The sequence below is a fragment of the Coturnix japonica genome, chromosome 27, assembly GCF_054131305.1.
Source record: "Coturnix japonica strain WE chromosome 27, WE-NBRP24, whole genome shotgun sequence".
NCBI classification, from domain to species: Eukaryota; Metazoa; Chordata; class Aves; order Galliformes; family Phasianidae; genus Coturnix; species Coturnix japonica.
This window is the reverse complement of record NC_140689.1, coordinates 8,394,855-8,411,974: the sequence shown is the minus strand read 5'-3', so window position 1 is coordinate 8,411,974 and position 17,120 is coordinate 8,394,855. Positions and strand designations below refer to the sequence as shown.

At 48.5% G+C, this 17,120-nt stretch overlaps 1 protein-coding gene and 1 long non-coding RNA gene across 9 annotated transcripts in view; one reads left to right on the top strand and one right to left on the bottom strand.

Annotated features, from left to right (window-relative positions):
• Positions 1-1,416: 1,416 nt before the first annotated feature.
• LOC146756514 (coiled-coil domain-containing protein 87-like) lies at positions 1,417-6,311 on the bottom strand. 3 transcript variants are annotated; one of them, XR_014937413.1, is made up of 2 exons: positions 3,016-3,225; positions 1,417-2,131 (listed from the first exon to the last, which is right to left on the bottom strand). XR_014937413.1 is itself a non-coding variant. In XM_085524417.1 (2 exons), the coding sequence occupies exons 1-2, from the start codon at positions 5,890-5,892 to the stop codon at positions 1,836-1,838; spliced, it is 345 nt and encodes a 114-aa protein (XP_085380543.1). In that variant the 5' UTR covers positions 5,893-6,311; the 3' UTR covers positions 1,417-1,835. The 3 variants fall into 3 exon arrangements, 1 of the variants encoding a protein (XP_085380543.1); XR_014937414.1 differs by lacking the exon at positions 3,016-3,225 and adding an exon at positions 2,635-2,908; XM_085524417.1 differs by lacking the exon at positions 3,016-3,225 and adding an exon at positions 5,844-6,311.
• Positions 6,312-6,514: 203 nt separating this feature from the next.
• LOC146756513 (uncharacterized) overlaps positions 6,515-17,120 on the top strand; it is a 51,818-nt gene continuing 41,212 nt past the window's right edge. The window contains exons 1-5 of one of the 6 annotated variants that reach the window (XR_014937457.1): positions 6,515-6,620; positions 8,465-8,611; positions 8,957-9,042; positions 9,652-9,761; positions 10,068-10,654. This is a non-coding gene — a long non-coding RNA (uncharacterized LOC146756513). Of the gene's footprint in view, positions 6,621-6,806; positions 6,912-7,253; positions 8,612-8,956; positions 9,043-9,651; positions 9,762-10,067; positions 10,659-17,120 lie in introns of those variants that run through there. The other 5 variants (XR_014937456.1, XR_014937453.1, XR_014937455.1 and 2 more) reach the window with 5 other exon arrangements.

Below are 17,120 nucleotides of genomic sequence, written 5' to 3'. Positions count from 1 at the left end.
AGGGTAGGGTTGGTTTTAGGTTTGGGATTTGGGTTTGTGTCTATGTTGGGTTTGGGGTAGGCTTGCTTTTAGGTTTTAGGTTTGGGGTTTGGGGTAGGGTTGGTTTTCGATTTGGATTTGGCTTCAGGGTAGGGTTGGTTTTAGATTTGGATTAGGGTTCAGGGTAGGGTTGGGTTTAGCTTTGGGGTTTGGGTTTGTGTCTATGTTGGTTTTGGGGTTTCAGTTTGGGGTAGGGTTTGTTTTAGATTTGTGGTTTGCGTTTGTATCTATGCTGGGTTTGGGTTAGGGGTACAGTTGGTTTTAGGTTTGGGGTTTGGGTTTGTGTCTATGTTGAGTTTGGGTTTGTGTCTGTGTTGGTTTATGGTTAGGCTTTGGCACTGGATTAGGGTAGGGTTGGGTTTGGGTTAGGCTTCGGCCTTGGATTAGGGTTCGGTTTTGGTTTAGGGTTTGGGATGGCGTTTGGGTCAGAGTTAGGGTTGTGAATCATGCACAACTTAAGCAGATCCAACCTGAAGGACAAAGGCGCTGGAGTAAATGTCAGCTCAGGAACAGAACTGGGAGTGGGCCGCAGAGTTTGCTTTCAAGGGAAGATTGGACAGATGTGCTGCTGTTGAAAATAAGATTGCAGATGTGCTGGTGTTGAAGATAAGATGGCAGAACAGATGCCTCAGCTGGATGTAGCATCAACAGGAACCAGTTTGGGCACCCCCCCTTAGAGAGTTGGGCATTTATAGTGAGAATGGCTATTAGCCTTCATCCCACCACCACCAGAGATGTTCATTAATGCTTGGAATCTCTGCCCATGTCATTGGGATTAATGACCATGTATAGGCTATGCCTATCAATGGGTAGTCGCTGCAGTGATCCCCACGCACCCAGTGCTGCAATAAAGGGAACAGAACTCATTGGCGTGTCACATTCCTGTCTTGATTTCGTTGGCTTCACCATGGCCACAGCTTATAGGACTGGTCATAGATCAGCTTCCAAAGCCCCTTTTTTTAAAGGAGATGCCACAAAGCTGTACTGCCTGGTGGTGTTGTTGATCAGGTAGTAGAGAGCATTCAAAAGGCTCCAAATGATGCATTATAGAAAGCTGCAGCCACATCATGAATCCCTTCCCCTGCCCCCATCCCCAAATCCATCACCAATCAACCCCTCCATCCACGGCCCCAAATCCCCCCCTTCCATTTCTAGGAACCTATGAAGCTACATTGTGTGCCTCCGGTGGCACAGTGGTTAAGGACGCCACTTTGCAACACCAGAGGCCTGGGTTCAAATCCCCCCTGTGTCGCAAGTGGTAGAAGTGCCGCTCTGCTACACAGGAGGCTCAAATCCTGGGGGTTGGACTCGATGATCTCTAAGGTCCCTTCCAACCCGCATGAGACTGTGATACTCTGATACATCCATGGCCCCAGATCCATCTCCAATGAACCTTTATTCACAGCCCCAAATTCATCCCTCCATTTAGAGGAACCAATGAACCCCTTTATCCACAGCCCCAAATCCATCTCCAATGTACCTCCACCCATGACCCCAAACCCATCACCAATGAACCTTCATCCACCACCCCAAATCCATCCCTTCCATTTATAGGAACCAACGAACCCCTTCATTAATGGCCCCAAATCCTTCCCTTCCATTTATAGGAACCAATTAACCCCTCCATCCCATCCCCAACCCCCCACTTCCCCCTTCAGCCTCAACGCACAGAACTGACACATTGTGGGCCTAAAAATGAACCCAAAATCCAAACCCTAAATAAACAGGCCCAAAATGATGCAAAATGAACCCAAAACCAGACCCCAAATTAAGCCGTGGGGCTTCCAAACTCCACCTCAGCACGTTCCCACCTTTGGCTGCTTGATGCCCCCCATGGCAGCAGCTCTCCTGCCCTGCTGCAGCCTGTAGAGCATCTCCCCCCGGTTCCTCCTCATCTTTTCCTCATAGCTTCGGCCTTTTAAGGTCACGACATCGCCATATTCCTCCTTCAGCTTCTTCATCACAGCCTTCAGTTCCCCTTCGTACCTCGTGAGCTCTGCATTCAGCTGTTGCCGTGTCTCACCAGGCCATGATGGGAGCCCATGTTGGCCTTGGAAGCCATTGGGGTTGGAGTCTGGGATCCCACGTTGACCTATAAAGAAGCCATTGGGGTTGGAGTCACGGCCACCCAGGAGGGGGGTTGAAGGCAGAGCACAGATGAGGGTCCTGCATCCTGAAGGAGCATCTGGTACAGAGCAGACACATCTGAAGGATGAGCTCCAGCATGGCTGGCACCAACAAGGAGCAACCCAGGATGAGCAAGAACGGCCCCAGGGTGGGAACTGCCTCTGGACAGACATGCAGTGACACTGAAGGTACACGTGCCCACAGCCACCAAGGGAGCGGTGCTGCAGCCAGTCTTGGGATGGAAATGGCACTTTCCATCTGCCACCTCCATCCTGCCCAGCAGTGGGAGGGGTGCCAGGAAGTAGCAGATGCAGAGTGTGACCTGCTTTTATTTTAATCTCCAGAGCGAGTTGCCGTCTGGGATGCCGTGGCAGCCTTTGTATGAGAGAATCATGGAACAATTGGAGCAGGAAGGAACCCCAAAAGGGCACCCGGTCCCACCGCCCTGCGGGGAACAGGGACACCTACCTCCAGATGAGGTTGCTCTGAGCCTGGTCCAGCCTGGCCTTGAAAGCCTGTCTGGGCACCCACCACCTCTCTGGGCAAGACATCCCAGTGCCTCACCACCCTCCAGCCAAATCCTTCTTCCTCCCATCCAAAGCCAATCTTCCCTCTTTCTGCCTGAAACTGTTTCCCCTCCTCCTATCCCAAGTGACCCTGCTAACAGCTTTAGAAAGCCTTCATGCAGCATGAAAACATGCCTGTGAGCAAACAAGGAGAGAGCAGCAAGGATTGCTGTTGCACTGCGTCACGCCGCTCACTGCCATCTTCTCCCTTACCAACTCCCCAAAATAAAGCCCACCCCCCCCCCCTTCAATATATACTCATTAATAACACACACACACACACCCTTTATATAGAAACCCGGAACGCAGCGTTGGGTGCGGCGCAGCCCCGGGGCAGGAAGCGCTGATGATGGGAGGGGGCCGGGCCATATACACTCATATGGGCCCGCCCCTAAGCTCTGCCCCCCTGCACGGAAGGACACAAAGTTCCCCTGTCGTGGCTGTGGGTGACCACTAGGGGGCGCCGTAGGCATAAAGATTGCCCCCCACGCCCCTTCCCCTTCAACCCAATTTGGTTCCAAAGAGACCCCCCCGCCCCCCCCATTAAACTGGGGTCTTAGAGTGCCCCCACTGACTCCAAATACCTCCCCCAACCCACCCTATAGACCCCAAACCCACCCCACTGCACCCTAATCCCACCCCACAGCCCCCAAACACCCCCCCAAGCCCACCTTAAAACCCCCAAAGTCCACCCCATAACCCCCAGATACCCCCCAAACCCACCCTATGGCCCCAAAATCCACCCCTCAGCCCCCAAATACTCCCTTAAACCTACAATATAGACCCCAAACCCACCCCACTGCACCCTAATCCCACCCCACAGCCCCCAAACACCCCCCAAGCCCACCTTAAAACCCCCAAAGGCCACCCCATAACCCCCAGATACCCCCCAAACCCACCCTATGGACCCCAAATCCACCCCTCAGCCCCCAAATACCCCCTTAAACCCACCCTATGGATCTCAAATCCACCCCTTAGCTCCAAAATACCCCCTTAAACCATGCTGGAGCCTTGGGGGCGGCTGTTGGCGGCCCTCAGCCCACAAACCTCTTCCGCTCCCTCTGCCGTTCCCCCCCCTCCGCCCCACGCAACCAGGTCAGGCCTCTCCGGTCTCCACTCCCCCTTCCCCCCATTATCCCCAATGGGTCCGTGCCGTAACCCGCTCCCCTGGAGGGAACGCGTGCTCTGCAGAAATGAGTCCCCTGGGAAACGCGATCCGCTTCACTGGTGTTCCGCCCTTGCTTTGGTTCCTACGGCCTACAGAGCCGGAGGAAGGCGATCCCGGGAAGGGGGGGGGGTGGTGTCCTCAGAGGGGTGGGGACGTGTCAGCTGTGTCTCCACGGAGGGCTGTGTGTCCCCCCCCTACAGGTGGAGCTGCTGCTGCTGCTGCTCGTGTACCCCCGTGGGCGCCCCCCCCCACCACCCAAAACGAAGGGGGGCTGCGGGGATACCTGAGAGTATTGGCTCGGGCGCCCGGCCCGCCCCGGCCCAAAGCGTGCAGCCGCTACCTGCGGCGTTTGGCTGCCCGGAGCCTGGGGGGGTTACGGGAGGGCTTTGGCACGATGGGGAGCCCCGGAGGGGGGTTACGGCTTTGCCTCCGTTTGGAGCCCGACAACGCGACCCCCCCTCATCGCCTCCACATCCTGCCGGTGCTGCTGCAGGTGGGGGGGGGGGCTCAGGGCTGATCGGTGCAGTTGGAGTCGGGGGGAGCAGAATTAAGGCTCACCCTGCGCCCCTCCCGGTTTCCCCCCCACCCCCCACTCCTCCCGGTCAATGCCCTATTCAGCTCCTAAGGCCCCGGGCGATGGGGGGTGTCTCCGACTCCTCTTTGCCCCCCCTTCCTTTACCCGTAGCGGCTCAATTGCGACCCTCCCCCCACCTTGGGATGCCTCCAGGCGACGCCGCATGTTCGACGCCATGTGGGAAACGCTGGGAGTGGGACCCGAAAGCCAGTTGGTGTGAGAAGGGGCTCGGCCCCCCGCCGTCATCACCCCCTTCATGTTGGATGAAGGGGACGGAGATGGGGGGTGGGTGGCGGCCGCCTCGTTGCCCCCCTGTGGTCTGGCCATAGGAAATAATTCATGTCGATGGTTTTCTTATGGATTCATTTGCTTCCTCGAGGTTGTCCTGACATTTGGCAATTTCCTTCAGTAGCGTTTTGAGCCTTTTCACTTCTGCATCCTTCTGCTGTAGAAATATCACATTCCAAACAGGACGAACCAGATCATTTTAGAAACAATTACAAGCCAAGTTGCATTTTGGTGTTAAAAACAGCCATAGACTCATAGAATAGCCTGGGTTGAAAAGGACCACAGTGTGCAGGGTCTCCAACCAGCAGACCAGGCTGCCCAGAGCCACATCCAGCCTGGCCTGGAATGCCTCCAGGGATGGAGCATCCACAACCTCAATGGGCAACCTGTTCCAGTGTGTCACCACCCTCTGTGTGAAAAACATCAACCTAATATCCAACCTAAACGTCCCCATATAACTTTAAAACCATTCCCCCTTGTCCTATCACTATCCACCCTTGTAAACAGCCATTCCCCTGCCTGTTTATATGATCCTTTCAAATACTAGAAGGCCACAGCGAGGTTTCCCTGGAACCTTCTCTTCTCCAAGCACAACAAGCCCAGTTCCCTCAACCTGTCCTCACAGGAAAGGTACTCCAGCCCTCTGATCATCTTACTGGCCCCCCTTAGCGTTATTTGCAATTCTCTTTTGCCTTCCTGCAAGCACACCTGCTTCAGGGCACATTTCATCCCACTGTTAGGCCTTGTAAGAAGCACTATGGCAAGTCCATATGCAGAAAACACTGGCATTCCATTCACTGACTGAGAAACTATTCTGCCCTTGCTCCTGACTCTTGTCCCTGCCTCCTCCTGCACTGGGCAGTGTTTGTGGGCAATGAAAGAAATACCCACATTCTGGAAAATACAGACAAAAAAGAAACAGGCAGAAAAGCGGCACTAATACTTTGTCACTGGTGGGAATCTCCACAGAAAGTGCTGTGCTAAAGGTGTGAGGTTAAGGGATCATCACTGTCATGATAAAAGTCACAGCATGGAAGATTTAGCGATGGCGTGCTGACTAGAAGGAAAAAACAACACTTACCTTGGAGCTTGTTCATTTTCTCTCCTATCATCGGATATCTTCTCATCATCTACGTAGCTCTGAAGTTGGCCAAAGCCTGTTGCCATGAGCTTTGCTAAACGCAACAGTGCTGTGGCTCAGAGGTATTACACCGGCACATAGCATAGGAGAACTCCATAACCCAAGTGTCAAGGGAAGAAGAAAGGGGAACTGTTACAATTAATTACGTTCACTAAATTGATAATTGTAGGCTTCTTGTCACACACTACTGCCTACAGCAAAACAGCACAGATGTTGACAACTGTGATTTCTGCATACAAGCAACCACTCGAGGCTGAGCACACTCTCCTGTCCCTTTGCCATGTCTAGAAAGACCCAGAAGAGCTCAGTGTTCTCTCGCTGTTAGTTTACATCCTCCAAGCACTTCCAAAGGCACGCTGCTCTGTAGAAAAAGCTGAGCTGCCCAGAAAGTTTGTGCAGGAAGAAGGCAGCAGTGTCAGTGCACGTCATCCTGGGGGATCTGAAAGCATTTGTGAAGAGAACAGGGAAAGAAGAGGGAAGAGAGCAAAACCAACAGGCACTAGCACTGCTGCCCACAGGGGGCGGGGCTTGAGGCAGGGCCTGTGCCAGAGGGGGGCCTGGCACAGTTAGGGCCAGCTCAGGGCCCAGAGCAGAGGGGGAGCAGGCAGAGGCAGGGCCTTGAGGCCCAGGATGGAGGAGGACCAGGCACAGCTGGGGCCAGCTCAGGGCCCAGAGCAGAGGGGGACCAGGCACAGCTGAGGCCACTGCAGGGCCCAGGTGAGAGGGGAACCCAGCACAGTCGGGGCTGCTTTGGGGCCTGGGCCGGAAGGGGGCCGGGCACAGCCAGGGCCTATCCCCCTTTTTTGCACATATGAAATGCTCCCAGCTGTGCTGCACAGCAGAACATCTTTCAATGGAGATGAAAGCCTGTGAAATGAAAGAATCCTTTCTTATTTCTTTCACATTTGTGTTTGTTGACTGCAGTTCCAACCAGGTGGACTCGCAGTGTCTTGCAAGTGCCACCTGGAAGCAGGTACAGACTGGAGACACAGCACCCTCAATGTCCAGGTGAGTAACAGCGGCCAAGGAGGCCTTTGGGCTCTGCAGGGTCCAAGTGTGGAGCATTACACACAGGAGCAGCTGAGTATAAAGACAGTGGCAGAGCTGCAGAGCTTGCCATAGTAGGGAGGCACAGTGGCTGAGCTCATTTCCCACAGTAACACAGGAAATAAGAGCCATGAGGGAAATGCAGATGCCTTCTGCCCCCATCAGAGGGGAGGAATGAGCTGCACTTCCACAGAGACATTCCTCTCACAGCCACTCACACCTCAGGTGTGGAGGGACGAGCTGGGGCTGCTGGTGGCAGCTGTGGAACACTGCCATCTGTGGTGCTCCATCCTACCTTGGAGGTGGGCATGTAGAGCTGAGGACCTTTGTCACTGCACAAATGACTGCAAGCAGAGATGTAGCAGAGGGAACATAAAGCATTTAATAACTTATACAAAGCAATGAGTAATAGAAATGACAATATTTCCAACCAAATATCCCCCATCCTAACAGTCATATCTGATCTCTACAATCCCACCCAAACAATTTCCCAGCCCCCTCCAATTCCTCCTCACTATCCCACCCCTGAATTTCCCTCCCCCAATTCCCACACAGTAATTGCCCACACTAATTACCAGCATGCAGGGCATGGGGAACACCTGTTCCTTGTGTGCAGACACCTGGAAAAAAAAGAAGTGGCAGGGAACTGGGGGTCTGTAGCAGGTTGTGGAGGCTCTGCATAGAACGTAACCCCAGACCACAACCCCATCAGCTGCTGGAGCAGCATCATCCCTGTCATTGGGGGATGTTGCCAGTGGTGGACAGGGACACAGGGAGAAGCCACACCTTGGTGTAGCTCTGATCTGCTCATGTCCAGTCCAATCCTCTATAGCACTTTCCATCTTCTGTCCTTTGTTCTTAACCGTATCCTTCCTTCTCTTCTGCTCTTTTCCTTTCTTTTAGGTGTCTTACCTGTATCTGCTTTTCCCCTCTTCTGTTCTTTTACTGCTCTGGTCAGCATCCAGTGTCTGCACCACAACTCTAGGTTTTGGGATGGAGAAAGGTACACAGGGCATAGATTTGTACAAGAAAAGCTCTCTTGCTGTGCCCAACAGATGACAAAAAGGAACCCTCAGGACCACAGAGGCAGCTTGTTTCTCCAAAGGCCACAGCGTAAGCTCGTGTAACTGGGAAGGACTCTGTTATACATCTCCTAAAAGTGCCTTTGAATGAATAATTTTCTGGTCTTGTTTCCAATTGTTGCTCAGAGGAAATGAGGTTTTTATCCTTGTATCTTTGCAGGAAGACAGAGAGGAGGGAACCTGTCTGGTGAAATGCTCAGGTGCTGTTTCCTTCCTTGCACCAACAGCCTGTTTGTGTCCATGCGATGCCAGTTGTCCTCCTGACAGTTTCTACCGGTCCTTCTCCGAGTCCTTCTGCTAAGCACTGCTATTTCTGTATCCTCAGGGCCCTGTTAGGACTAAAAAGGGGAGCAGATAACAGACGGAAGGATCTGGCCTTCTGCTGGGTGAAAGCCGCCTGCATGTCCTGTTCCTGCTTTCTCTTTTCCCCAGGTGGCATTGTGCTTCCCAAGGAGCATATGGACCTTTTAGATGGGAGTGCGCAGCAAGGAACACATGGGGTCTCAGCTTCCTTCCTGCTCTACATCTGAGTGAGGGACACTGTGACCTGCTCAGGAGGCAAGATGTCATGTCAGGGAGGTGTGTTTTCCTTGTTGTTTTTTATCATCTGTGCTTTGCTTTGCTGTGTTATTTTTTTTCCTTTGCAGTTCTATGGTTTTCTTTCCTATTTGGTGTTTTCTATGTCGTGTTTTTTTTGTTTTTTGTTTTTTGTTTTTTGTTTTTTGTTTTTTGTTTTTTGTTTTTTGTTTTTTTTATAAGTTTTTTTCTGTTTTTCCTTGTCTTAGTTTTTTTCTTTTGTTTGATTTATTATTTTTTCTTTGCTTTTATTATTATTATTTTTTTTAATTCTGTGTTATTTCCTAAAATCCTTCATGGTTTATTTGTTGTTGTGTTTTTCATCTATGCTTTGCTATTTTTCTTTAGATACGCTGTATGAGAACTGTTGAATCACAGTCTGAGCCACTGATTATCACCTAGGGAAGGGACCTGGTCAGCCCTGGTTAGTGCAGGTGAGGGCAATGCAGCTGAGTGACTGGAAGGGATGGAGCCTGGCTGCACCTCTCTTACAGCTCATTTTTGAAGGCTGACTGCCCCTGGGTGGAATTTTTTTTGATGGTTTCTCCTCTGTGGAGTTTGTTCTGTGCACTTCCATCCTCAGTGGTGGGTGAGCCATTCTTTCCTTACCTTTGTAGTATATTCACACTGTGCTAGTCTTTCTGTTGTTACAGATAGTATGTGTTTTTTTTCTATTTGTTTTCTGTGGTTTTTTAAACTTTGATTCCCTGGTTTTTGGCTTGCTTTTTTTCTTTATATTTCTTTTTTTTTTTTTCTTTTTCTTTTTTTTTTTTTTTTTTTTTGCTGTGTCCTATTCTGCTTTACGGTGACATTTGCAAGAGACTGTGAATTCTCCTGGTTCAAATTGCAGTTGGCTTAATCAAATGTGTAAGAAATATATAAGGGCTGCTGAGGCCAGGCTGGAGTTGCATTTCTTTATGAACTGGGGTGTTGCTGCGGATGCGTTTCTCTCCTGTTTTGTCTCTTTTGCGGCTGTTCAAGAATATTAGATTGTGCTATGTCAGTGTTTGTTGCCATCCTGCTTTCTCTTCTCTGTCTTGCAGGTCAGCTCGTGCTAGAAGTCAGTGGTATCACTGTATGAATGGAGGTCAGTTTAGGAGCAGCTGCTGATGGAAGGAATCAAGACCAGGCTAATAAATGGAAGCATCTCCTGGTAAGGTGTCAGAGGTGGCAGTAATGATGTCTGTCATCGTTAAAACCAGAGGTCAGGCTCATCCGAGTGCTTGCTGACTGATACTTCGGAGTATCTCGTTCTCCAGCTGAACGATAAGAAAGCTAAATATGCTGAGCCATTACAGCTTGTGCTGAAGTTGTGAATGTGCTCCCAGATGTTTCCTTTAGTGGTAAATCATGTTCTGGCACTGTGGTAGTCCTATCTCTGGCATGATCTGGAGCACCGTGTCTTGTTGCGAGCCTTGTGTGCCTGTTTCCATGAACCTTGCTTTCTTTCTCTCTTCAGAGTAAGGGCAGGGTGCTTCCTTGCTTTTGGTGGATTCATCCAGGAGGCTGTTAGAAGGCCAAATGCAATGTTCATTAAATGGAGGGACAGGATGGGAATGGACTGTCGTTGCCACCAGGCAAAAGTGAGTTTCTTATGTCATGAATGATATAATTTTGATTATTCTGAGCAGTTGCAGTGTGGTAGAGGATGTCACGAAACCATTTATTTCGGAGCGCAGGGAAGAGTCATGAGAACCGAAACCGTAGTTTCTGTTTTGGCTGTCAAAATGGTGGAGTTTCTTTGGGAGGGCAATAGCTGGGCTTCCTGTTAGCAGGCCCCCTCTGAGAGATTGGGCTTTGCTTGCTGCTTTGCTGTGCCTACCTGCCTGCTCCCTGTGCTTGTTCCTTTTACATTTCAGTGCTTCTTTTCCCTTGCTTTGATGCTTTTCCCTTTCAGGGCTTCTTTTCTCTTTCAGTGCTGCCTTTGCCCTTTATGTACTCCTTTTCCCTATCAGTGTTACTTTATGCTGTTCCTTTCCCTTTCGGGGCTCCTTTTCCCTTTCAGGGCTGCTTTTCTTTGCTTATTTTCTTTTTCAGGGCTGCTTTTCCCTTTCAGGGCTGCTTTCCTTTGCTTATTTTCTTTTTCAGGGCTCCTTTTCCCTTTCAGGGCTCCTTTTCTTTATCAGGTCTGCTTCTCCCTTTCAGGGCTGCATTTTCTTGTTCCTTTTCCATTTCACTGCCGCTTTTCCCTTTCACTGCCGCTTTTCCCTTTCATGCTGCTTTTCCCTATTAGTCTTGCTTTTCCCATTCATTGCTGCTTTTCCCTTTTATTCTTGCTTTTCCCGTTCACTGCTGCTTTTCCCTTTCACTGCTGCTTTTCCCTTTCACTGCTGATTTTCCCTTTCACTGCTGCTTTTCCCTTTCACTGCTGCTTTTCCCTTTCACTGCTGCTTTTCCCTTTCACTGCTGCTTTTCCCATTCCATGCTGCTTTTCCCTTTTAGTCTTGCTTTTCCCTTTTAGTCTTGCATTTCCCTTTCACTGCTGCTTTTCCCTTTTAGTCTTGCTTTTCCCTTTTAGTCTTGCTTTTCCCTTTTAGTCTTGCTTTTCCTTTTCACTGCTGATTTTCCCTTTTAGTCTTGCTTTTCCCTTTTAGTCTTGCTTTTCCCTTTTAGTCTTGCTTTTCCCTTTCACTGCTGCTTTTTCCTTTCAGTCGTGCTTTTCCCTTTCTGTTCTGCTTTTCCCTTTCACTGCTGCTTTTCCCGTTCACTGCTGCTTTTCCCTTTCACTGCTGCTTTTCCCTTTCACTGCTGCTTTTCCCTTTCACTGCTGCTCTTCCATTTCACTGCTGCTTTTCCCTTTCACTGCTGCTCTTCCATTTCACTGCTGCTTTTCCCTTTCACTGCTGCTCTTCCCTTTCACTGCTGCTTTTCCCTTTCACTTCTCCTTTTCCCTTTCACTGCTGATTTTCCCTTTCACTGCTGATTTTCCCTTTCACTGCTGCTTTTCTTATTAAGTACTGCTTTTCCCTTTCACTGCGGCTTTTCCCTTTAACTGTGGCTCTTCCCTTTCACTGCTGATTTTCACTTTCACTGCTGCTTTTCCTTTTCACTGCTGCTCTTCCCTTTCACTGATGCTTTTACCTTTCACTGCTGCTTTTCCCTTTTCACTGCTGATTTTCCTGTCACTGCTGATTTTCCCTTTTAGTCTTGCTTTTCCCTTTTAGTCTTGCTTTTCCCTTTGAGTCTTGCTTTTCCCTTTTACTGCTGCTTTTCCCTTTCACTGCTGCTCTTCCCTTTCACTGCTGCACTTCCCTTTCTCTGCAGCTTTTCCCTTTCTCTGCTGCTTTTCCCTTTCACTGCTGCTTTTCCCTTTCACTGCTGCTTTTCCCTTTCTCTGCTGCTTTTCCCTTTTATTCTTGCTTTTCCCTTTCACTCGTGCTTTTCCCTTTTAGTCTTGCTTTTCCCTTTTAGTCTTTCTTTTCCCTTTTAGTCCCGCTTTTCCCTTTCACTGCTGCTTTTCCCATTCACTGCTGCTCTTCCCTTTCACTGCTGCTTTTCCCTTTCACTGCAGCTCTTCCCTTTCACTGCTGCTCTTCCCTTTCACTGCTGATTTTCCCATTCACTGCTGCTTTTCCCTTTCACTGCTGTTTTTCCCTTTTTAGTCTTGCTTTTCCCGTTCACTCTGCTTTTCCCTTTCACTGCTGCTTTTCCCTTTCACTGTTGCTCTTCCCTTTCACTGCTGCTTTTCCCTTTTACTGCTGATTTTCCCCTTCACTGCTGATTTTCCCTTTCACTGCTGCTTTTCCCTTTAACTGCTGCTTTTCCCTTTAAGTCTTGCTTTTCCCTTTCACTGCTGCGTTTCACTTTCATGCTACTTTTCCCTTTCACTACTGCTTTTCCCTTTCACTGCTGCTTTTCCCTTTCACTGCTGATTTTCCTTTTTATTCTTGATTTTCCCTTTCACTGCTGATTTTCCCTTTCTCTGCTGCTTTTCCCTTTCACTGCTGCTCTTCCCTTTCACTGCTGCTTTTACCTTTTAGTCCTGCTTTTCCCTCTTAGTCTTGCTTTTCCCTTTCTCTGCTGCTTTTCCCTTTCACTGCTGCTTTTCCTTTTTATTCTTGATTTTCCCTTTCACTGCTTCTTTTCCCTTTCACTGCTGCTTTTCCTTTTTATTCTTGCTTTTCCCTTTCACTGCTGCTTTTCCCTTTTAGTCTTGCTTTTTCCTTTCACTGCTGCTTTTCCCTTCCCCTGCTGCTTTTCCCTTCCCCTGCTGCTTTTCCCTTCCCCTGCTGCTTTTCCCTTCCCCTGCTGCTTTTCCCTTTCACTGCTGCTCTTCCCTTTCACTGCTGCTCTTCCCTTTCACTGCTGCACTTCCCTTTCTCTGCTGCTTTTCCCTTTCTCTGCTGCTTTTCCCTTTCGCTGCTGCTTTTCCCTTTTAGTCCTGCTTTTCCCTTTCTCTCCTTCTTTTCCCTTTTATTCTTGCTTTTCCCTTTCACTCGTGCTTTTCCCTTTTAGTCTTTCTTTTCCCTTTTAGTCCTGCTTTTCCCGTTCACTGCTGCTTTTCCCATTAACTGCTGCTCTTCCCTTTCACTGCAGCTCTTCCCTTTCACTGCAGCTCTTCCCTTTCACTGCTGCTCTTCCCTTTCACTGCTGATTTTCCCATTCACTGCTGCTTTTCCCTTTCACTGCTGTTTTTCCCTTTTAGTCTTGCTTTTCCCGTTCACTCTGCTTTTCCCTTTCACTGCTGCTTTTCCCTTTCACTGTTGCTTTTCCCTTTCACTGCTGCTTTTCCCTTTCACTGCTGCTTTTCCCTTTCACTGCTGATTTTCCCTTTCACTGCTGCTTTTCCCTTTCACTGCTGCTTTTCCCTTTTAGTCTTGCTTTTCCCTTTCACTGCTGCTTTTCCCTTTCATGCTGCTTTTCCCTTTCACTGCTGATTTTCCTTTTTATTCTTGCTTTTCCCTTTCACTGCTGCTTTTCCCTTTTAGTCTTGCTTTTTCCTTTCACTGCTGCTTTTCCCTTTCACTGCTGCTTTTCTCTTCCCCTGCTGCTCTTCCCTTTCACTGCTGCTCTTCCCTTTCACTGCTGTTTTTCCCTTTCACTGCTGATTTTCCCTTTTAGTCTCGCTTTTCTTTTTCAGTCTTGCTTTTCACTTTTAGTCTTGCTTTTCCCTTTCAGTCTTGCTTTTCTTTTTCACTGCTGCTTTTCTCTTTCACTGCTGCTCTTCCCTTTCACTGCTGCTCTTCCCTTTCACTGCTGCACTTCCCTTTCTCTGCTGCTTTTTCCTTTCTCTGCTGCTTTTCCCATTCACTGCTGCTTTTCCCTTTCACTGCTGCTTTTCCCTTTCACTGTTGCTTTTCCCTTTTAGTCCGGCTTTTCCCTTTCTCTGCTATTTTCCCTTTTAGTCTTGATTTTCCCTTTCACTCGTGCTTTTCCCTTTTAGTCTTGCTTTTCCCTTTCACTCGTGCTTTTCCTTTTTAGTCCTGCTTTTCTCTTTCACTGCTGATTTTCCCATTCAGAGCTGCTCTTCCCTTTCACTGCTGCTCTTCCCTTTCACTGCTCGTCTTCCCTTTCACTGCTGCTCTTCCCTTTCACTGCTGCTCTTCCCTTTCACTGCTGCTTTTCCCTTTCACTGCTGCTTTTCCTTTTTATTCTTGCTTTTCCCTTTCACTGCTGCTTTTCCCTTTTAGTCTTGCTTTTTCCTTTCACTGCTGCTTTTCCCTTTCACTGCTGCTTTTCTCTTCCCCTGCTACTCTTCCCTTTCACTGCTCCTCTTCCCTTTCACTGCTGCTTTTCCCTTTCACTGCTGATTTTCCCTTTTAGTCTCGCTTTTCTTTTTCAGACTTGCTTTTCCCTTTCAGTCTTGCTTTTCTTTTTCACTGCTGCTTTTCTCTTTCACTGCTGCTCTTCCCTTTCACTGCTGCTCTTCCCTTTTTCTGCTGCTTTTTCCTTTCTCTGCTGCTTTTCCCATTCACTGCTGCTTTTCCCATTCACTGCTGCTTTTCCCTTTCACTGTTGCTTTTCCCTTTTAGTCCTGCTTTTCCCTTTCTCTGCTATTTTCCCTTTTAGTCTTGATTTTCCCTTTCACTCGTGCTTTTCCCTTTTAGTCTTGCTTTTCCCTTTCACTCGTGCTTTTCATTTTTAGTCCTGCTTTTCTCTTTCACTGCTGATTTTCCCATTCACTGCTGCTCTTCCCTTTCACTGCTGCTCTTCCCTTTCACTGCTCGTCTTCCCTTTCACTGCTGCTCTTCCCTTTCACTGCTGCTCTTCCCTTTCACTGCTGCTCTTCCCTTTCACTGCTGCTCTTCCCATTCACTGCTGCTCTTCCCTTTCACTGTTGCTTTTCCCTTTCACTTCTGCTCTTCCCTTTCATTGCTGCTCTTCCCTTTCACTGCTGCTTTTTCCTTTTAGTGCTGCATTTCCCTTTCACTGCTGCTTTTTCCTTTCACAGCTGCTTTACCTTTTCACTGCTGCTGTTCCCTTTTAGTCTTGCTTTTCCCTTTTAGTCTTGCTTTTCCCTTTCACTGCTGATTTTCCCATTCACTGCTGCTTTTCCCTTTCACTTCTGCTTTTCCCTTTTAGTCTTGCTTTTCCCATTCTCTGCTGCTTTTCCCACTCAGTGCTGCTTTTCCCTTACACTGCTGCTTTTCCCTTTCACTGCTGCTTTTCCCTTTCACTGCTGCTTTTCCTTTCACTGCTGCTTTTCCTTTTTATTCTTGCTTTTCCCTTTCACTGCTGCTTTTCCCATTCACTGCTGCTTTTCCCTTTTAGTCCTGCTTTTCCCTTTCTCTGCTGCTTTTCCCATTCACTGCTGCTTTTCCCATTCACTGCTGCTTTTCCCATTCACTGCTGCTTTTCCCATTCACTGCTGCTTTTCCCTTTTAGTCCTTCTTTTCCCTTTCACTGCTGCTTTTCCCATTCACTGCTGCTCTTCCATTTCACTGCAGCTCTTCCCTTTCACTGCAGCTCTTGCCTTTCACTGCTGCTCTTCCCTTTCACTGCTGATTTTCACATTCACTGCTGCTCTTCCCTTTCACTGCTGCTTTTCCCTTTCACTGCTGATTTTCCCTTTTAGTCTTGCTTTTCTTTTTCAGTCTTGCTTTTCCCTTTTAGTCTTGCTTTTCCCTTTTAGTCTTGCTTTTCCCTTTTCACTGCTGATTTTCCCATTCACTGCTGCTCTTCCCTTTCACTGCTGCTCTTCCCTTTCACTGCTCGTCTTCCCTTTCACTGCTGCTCTTCTCTTGCACTGCTGCTCTTCCCTTTCACTGCTGCTCTTCCCTTTCACTGCTGCTCTTCCCTTTCACTGTTGCTTTTCCCTTTCACTGCTGCTGTTCCCTTTCATTGCTGCATTTCCCTTTCACTGCTGCTTTTTCTTTTTAGTGCTGCATTTCCCTTTCACTGCTGCTTTTTCCTTTCACAGCTTCTTTAACTTTTCACTGCTGCTTTTCCCTTTAAGTCTTGCTTTTCCCTTTCAGTCTTGCTTTTCCCTTTCACTGCTTCTTTTACCTCTCACTGCTGCTTTTCCCTTTAACTGCTGATTTTCCCTTTCACTGCTGCTTTTCCCTTTCACTGCTGCTTTTCCCTTTCACTGCTGCTTTTCCTTTTTATTCTTGCTTTTCCCTTTCACTGCTGCTTTTCCCTTTCACTGCTGCTTTTCCCTTTTAGTCCTGCTTTTCCCTTTCTCTGCTGCTTTCCCCATTCACTGCTGCTTTTCCCATTCACTGCTGCTTTTCCCTTTTAGTCCTACTTTTCCCTTTCTCTGCTCCTTTTCCCTTTTATTCTTGCTTTTCCCTTTCAATCGTGCTTTTCCCTTTTAGTCCTGCTTTTCCCTTTCACTGCTGCTCTTCCCTTTCACTGCTGATTTTCACATTCACTGCTGCTCTTCCCTTTCACTGCTGATTTTCACATTCACTGCTGCTTTTCCCTTTCACTGCTGTTTTTCCCTTTTAGTCTTGCTTTTCCCGTTCACTCTGCTTTTCCCTTTCACTGTTGCTTTTCCCTTTCACTGCTGATTTTCCCCTTCACTGCTGATTTTCCCTTTCACTGCTGCTTTTCCCTTTCACTGCTGCTTTTGCCTTTTAGTCTTGCTTTTCCATTTCACTGCTGCTTTTCCCTTTCACTCCTGCTTTTACCTTTTACTTCTGCTTTTCCTTTTTATTCTTGCTTTTCCCTTTCACTGCTGCTTTTCCCTTTCACTGCTGCTTTTCCCTTCCCCTGCTGCTTTTCCCTTTCCCTGTTGCTTTTCCCTTTTAGTCCTGCTTTTCCCTTTCCCTGCTACTTTCCCTTTTAGTCTTGATTTTCCCTTTCACTCGTGCTTTTCCCTTTTAGTCTTGCTTTTCCCTTTCACTCGTGCTTTTCCTTTCTAGTCCTGCTTTTCCATTTCACTGCTGCTCTTCCCTTTCACTACTGCTCTTCTTTTTCACTGCTGCTCTTCCCTTTCACTGCTGCTCTTCCCTTTCACTGCTGCTCTTCCCTTTCACTGCTGCTATTCCCTTTCACTGCTGCTCTTCCATTTCACTGCTGCACTTTCCTTTCTCTGCTGCTTTTCCCTTTCTCTGCTGCTTTTCCCATT

Excerpts from the sequence above, each read along its gene's own strand:
- LOC146756514 (XM_085524417.1), bottom strand. The coding sequence starts at position 5,892 with ATGATGAGAAGATATCCGATGATAGGAGAGAAAATGAACAAGCTCCAA. Across the intron at positions 2,132-5,843 it reads GAAAATGAACAAGCTCCAAG|GTCAACGTGGGATCCCAGAC; the intron begins GTAAGTGTTGTT and ends GCTTCTTTATAG.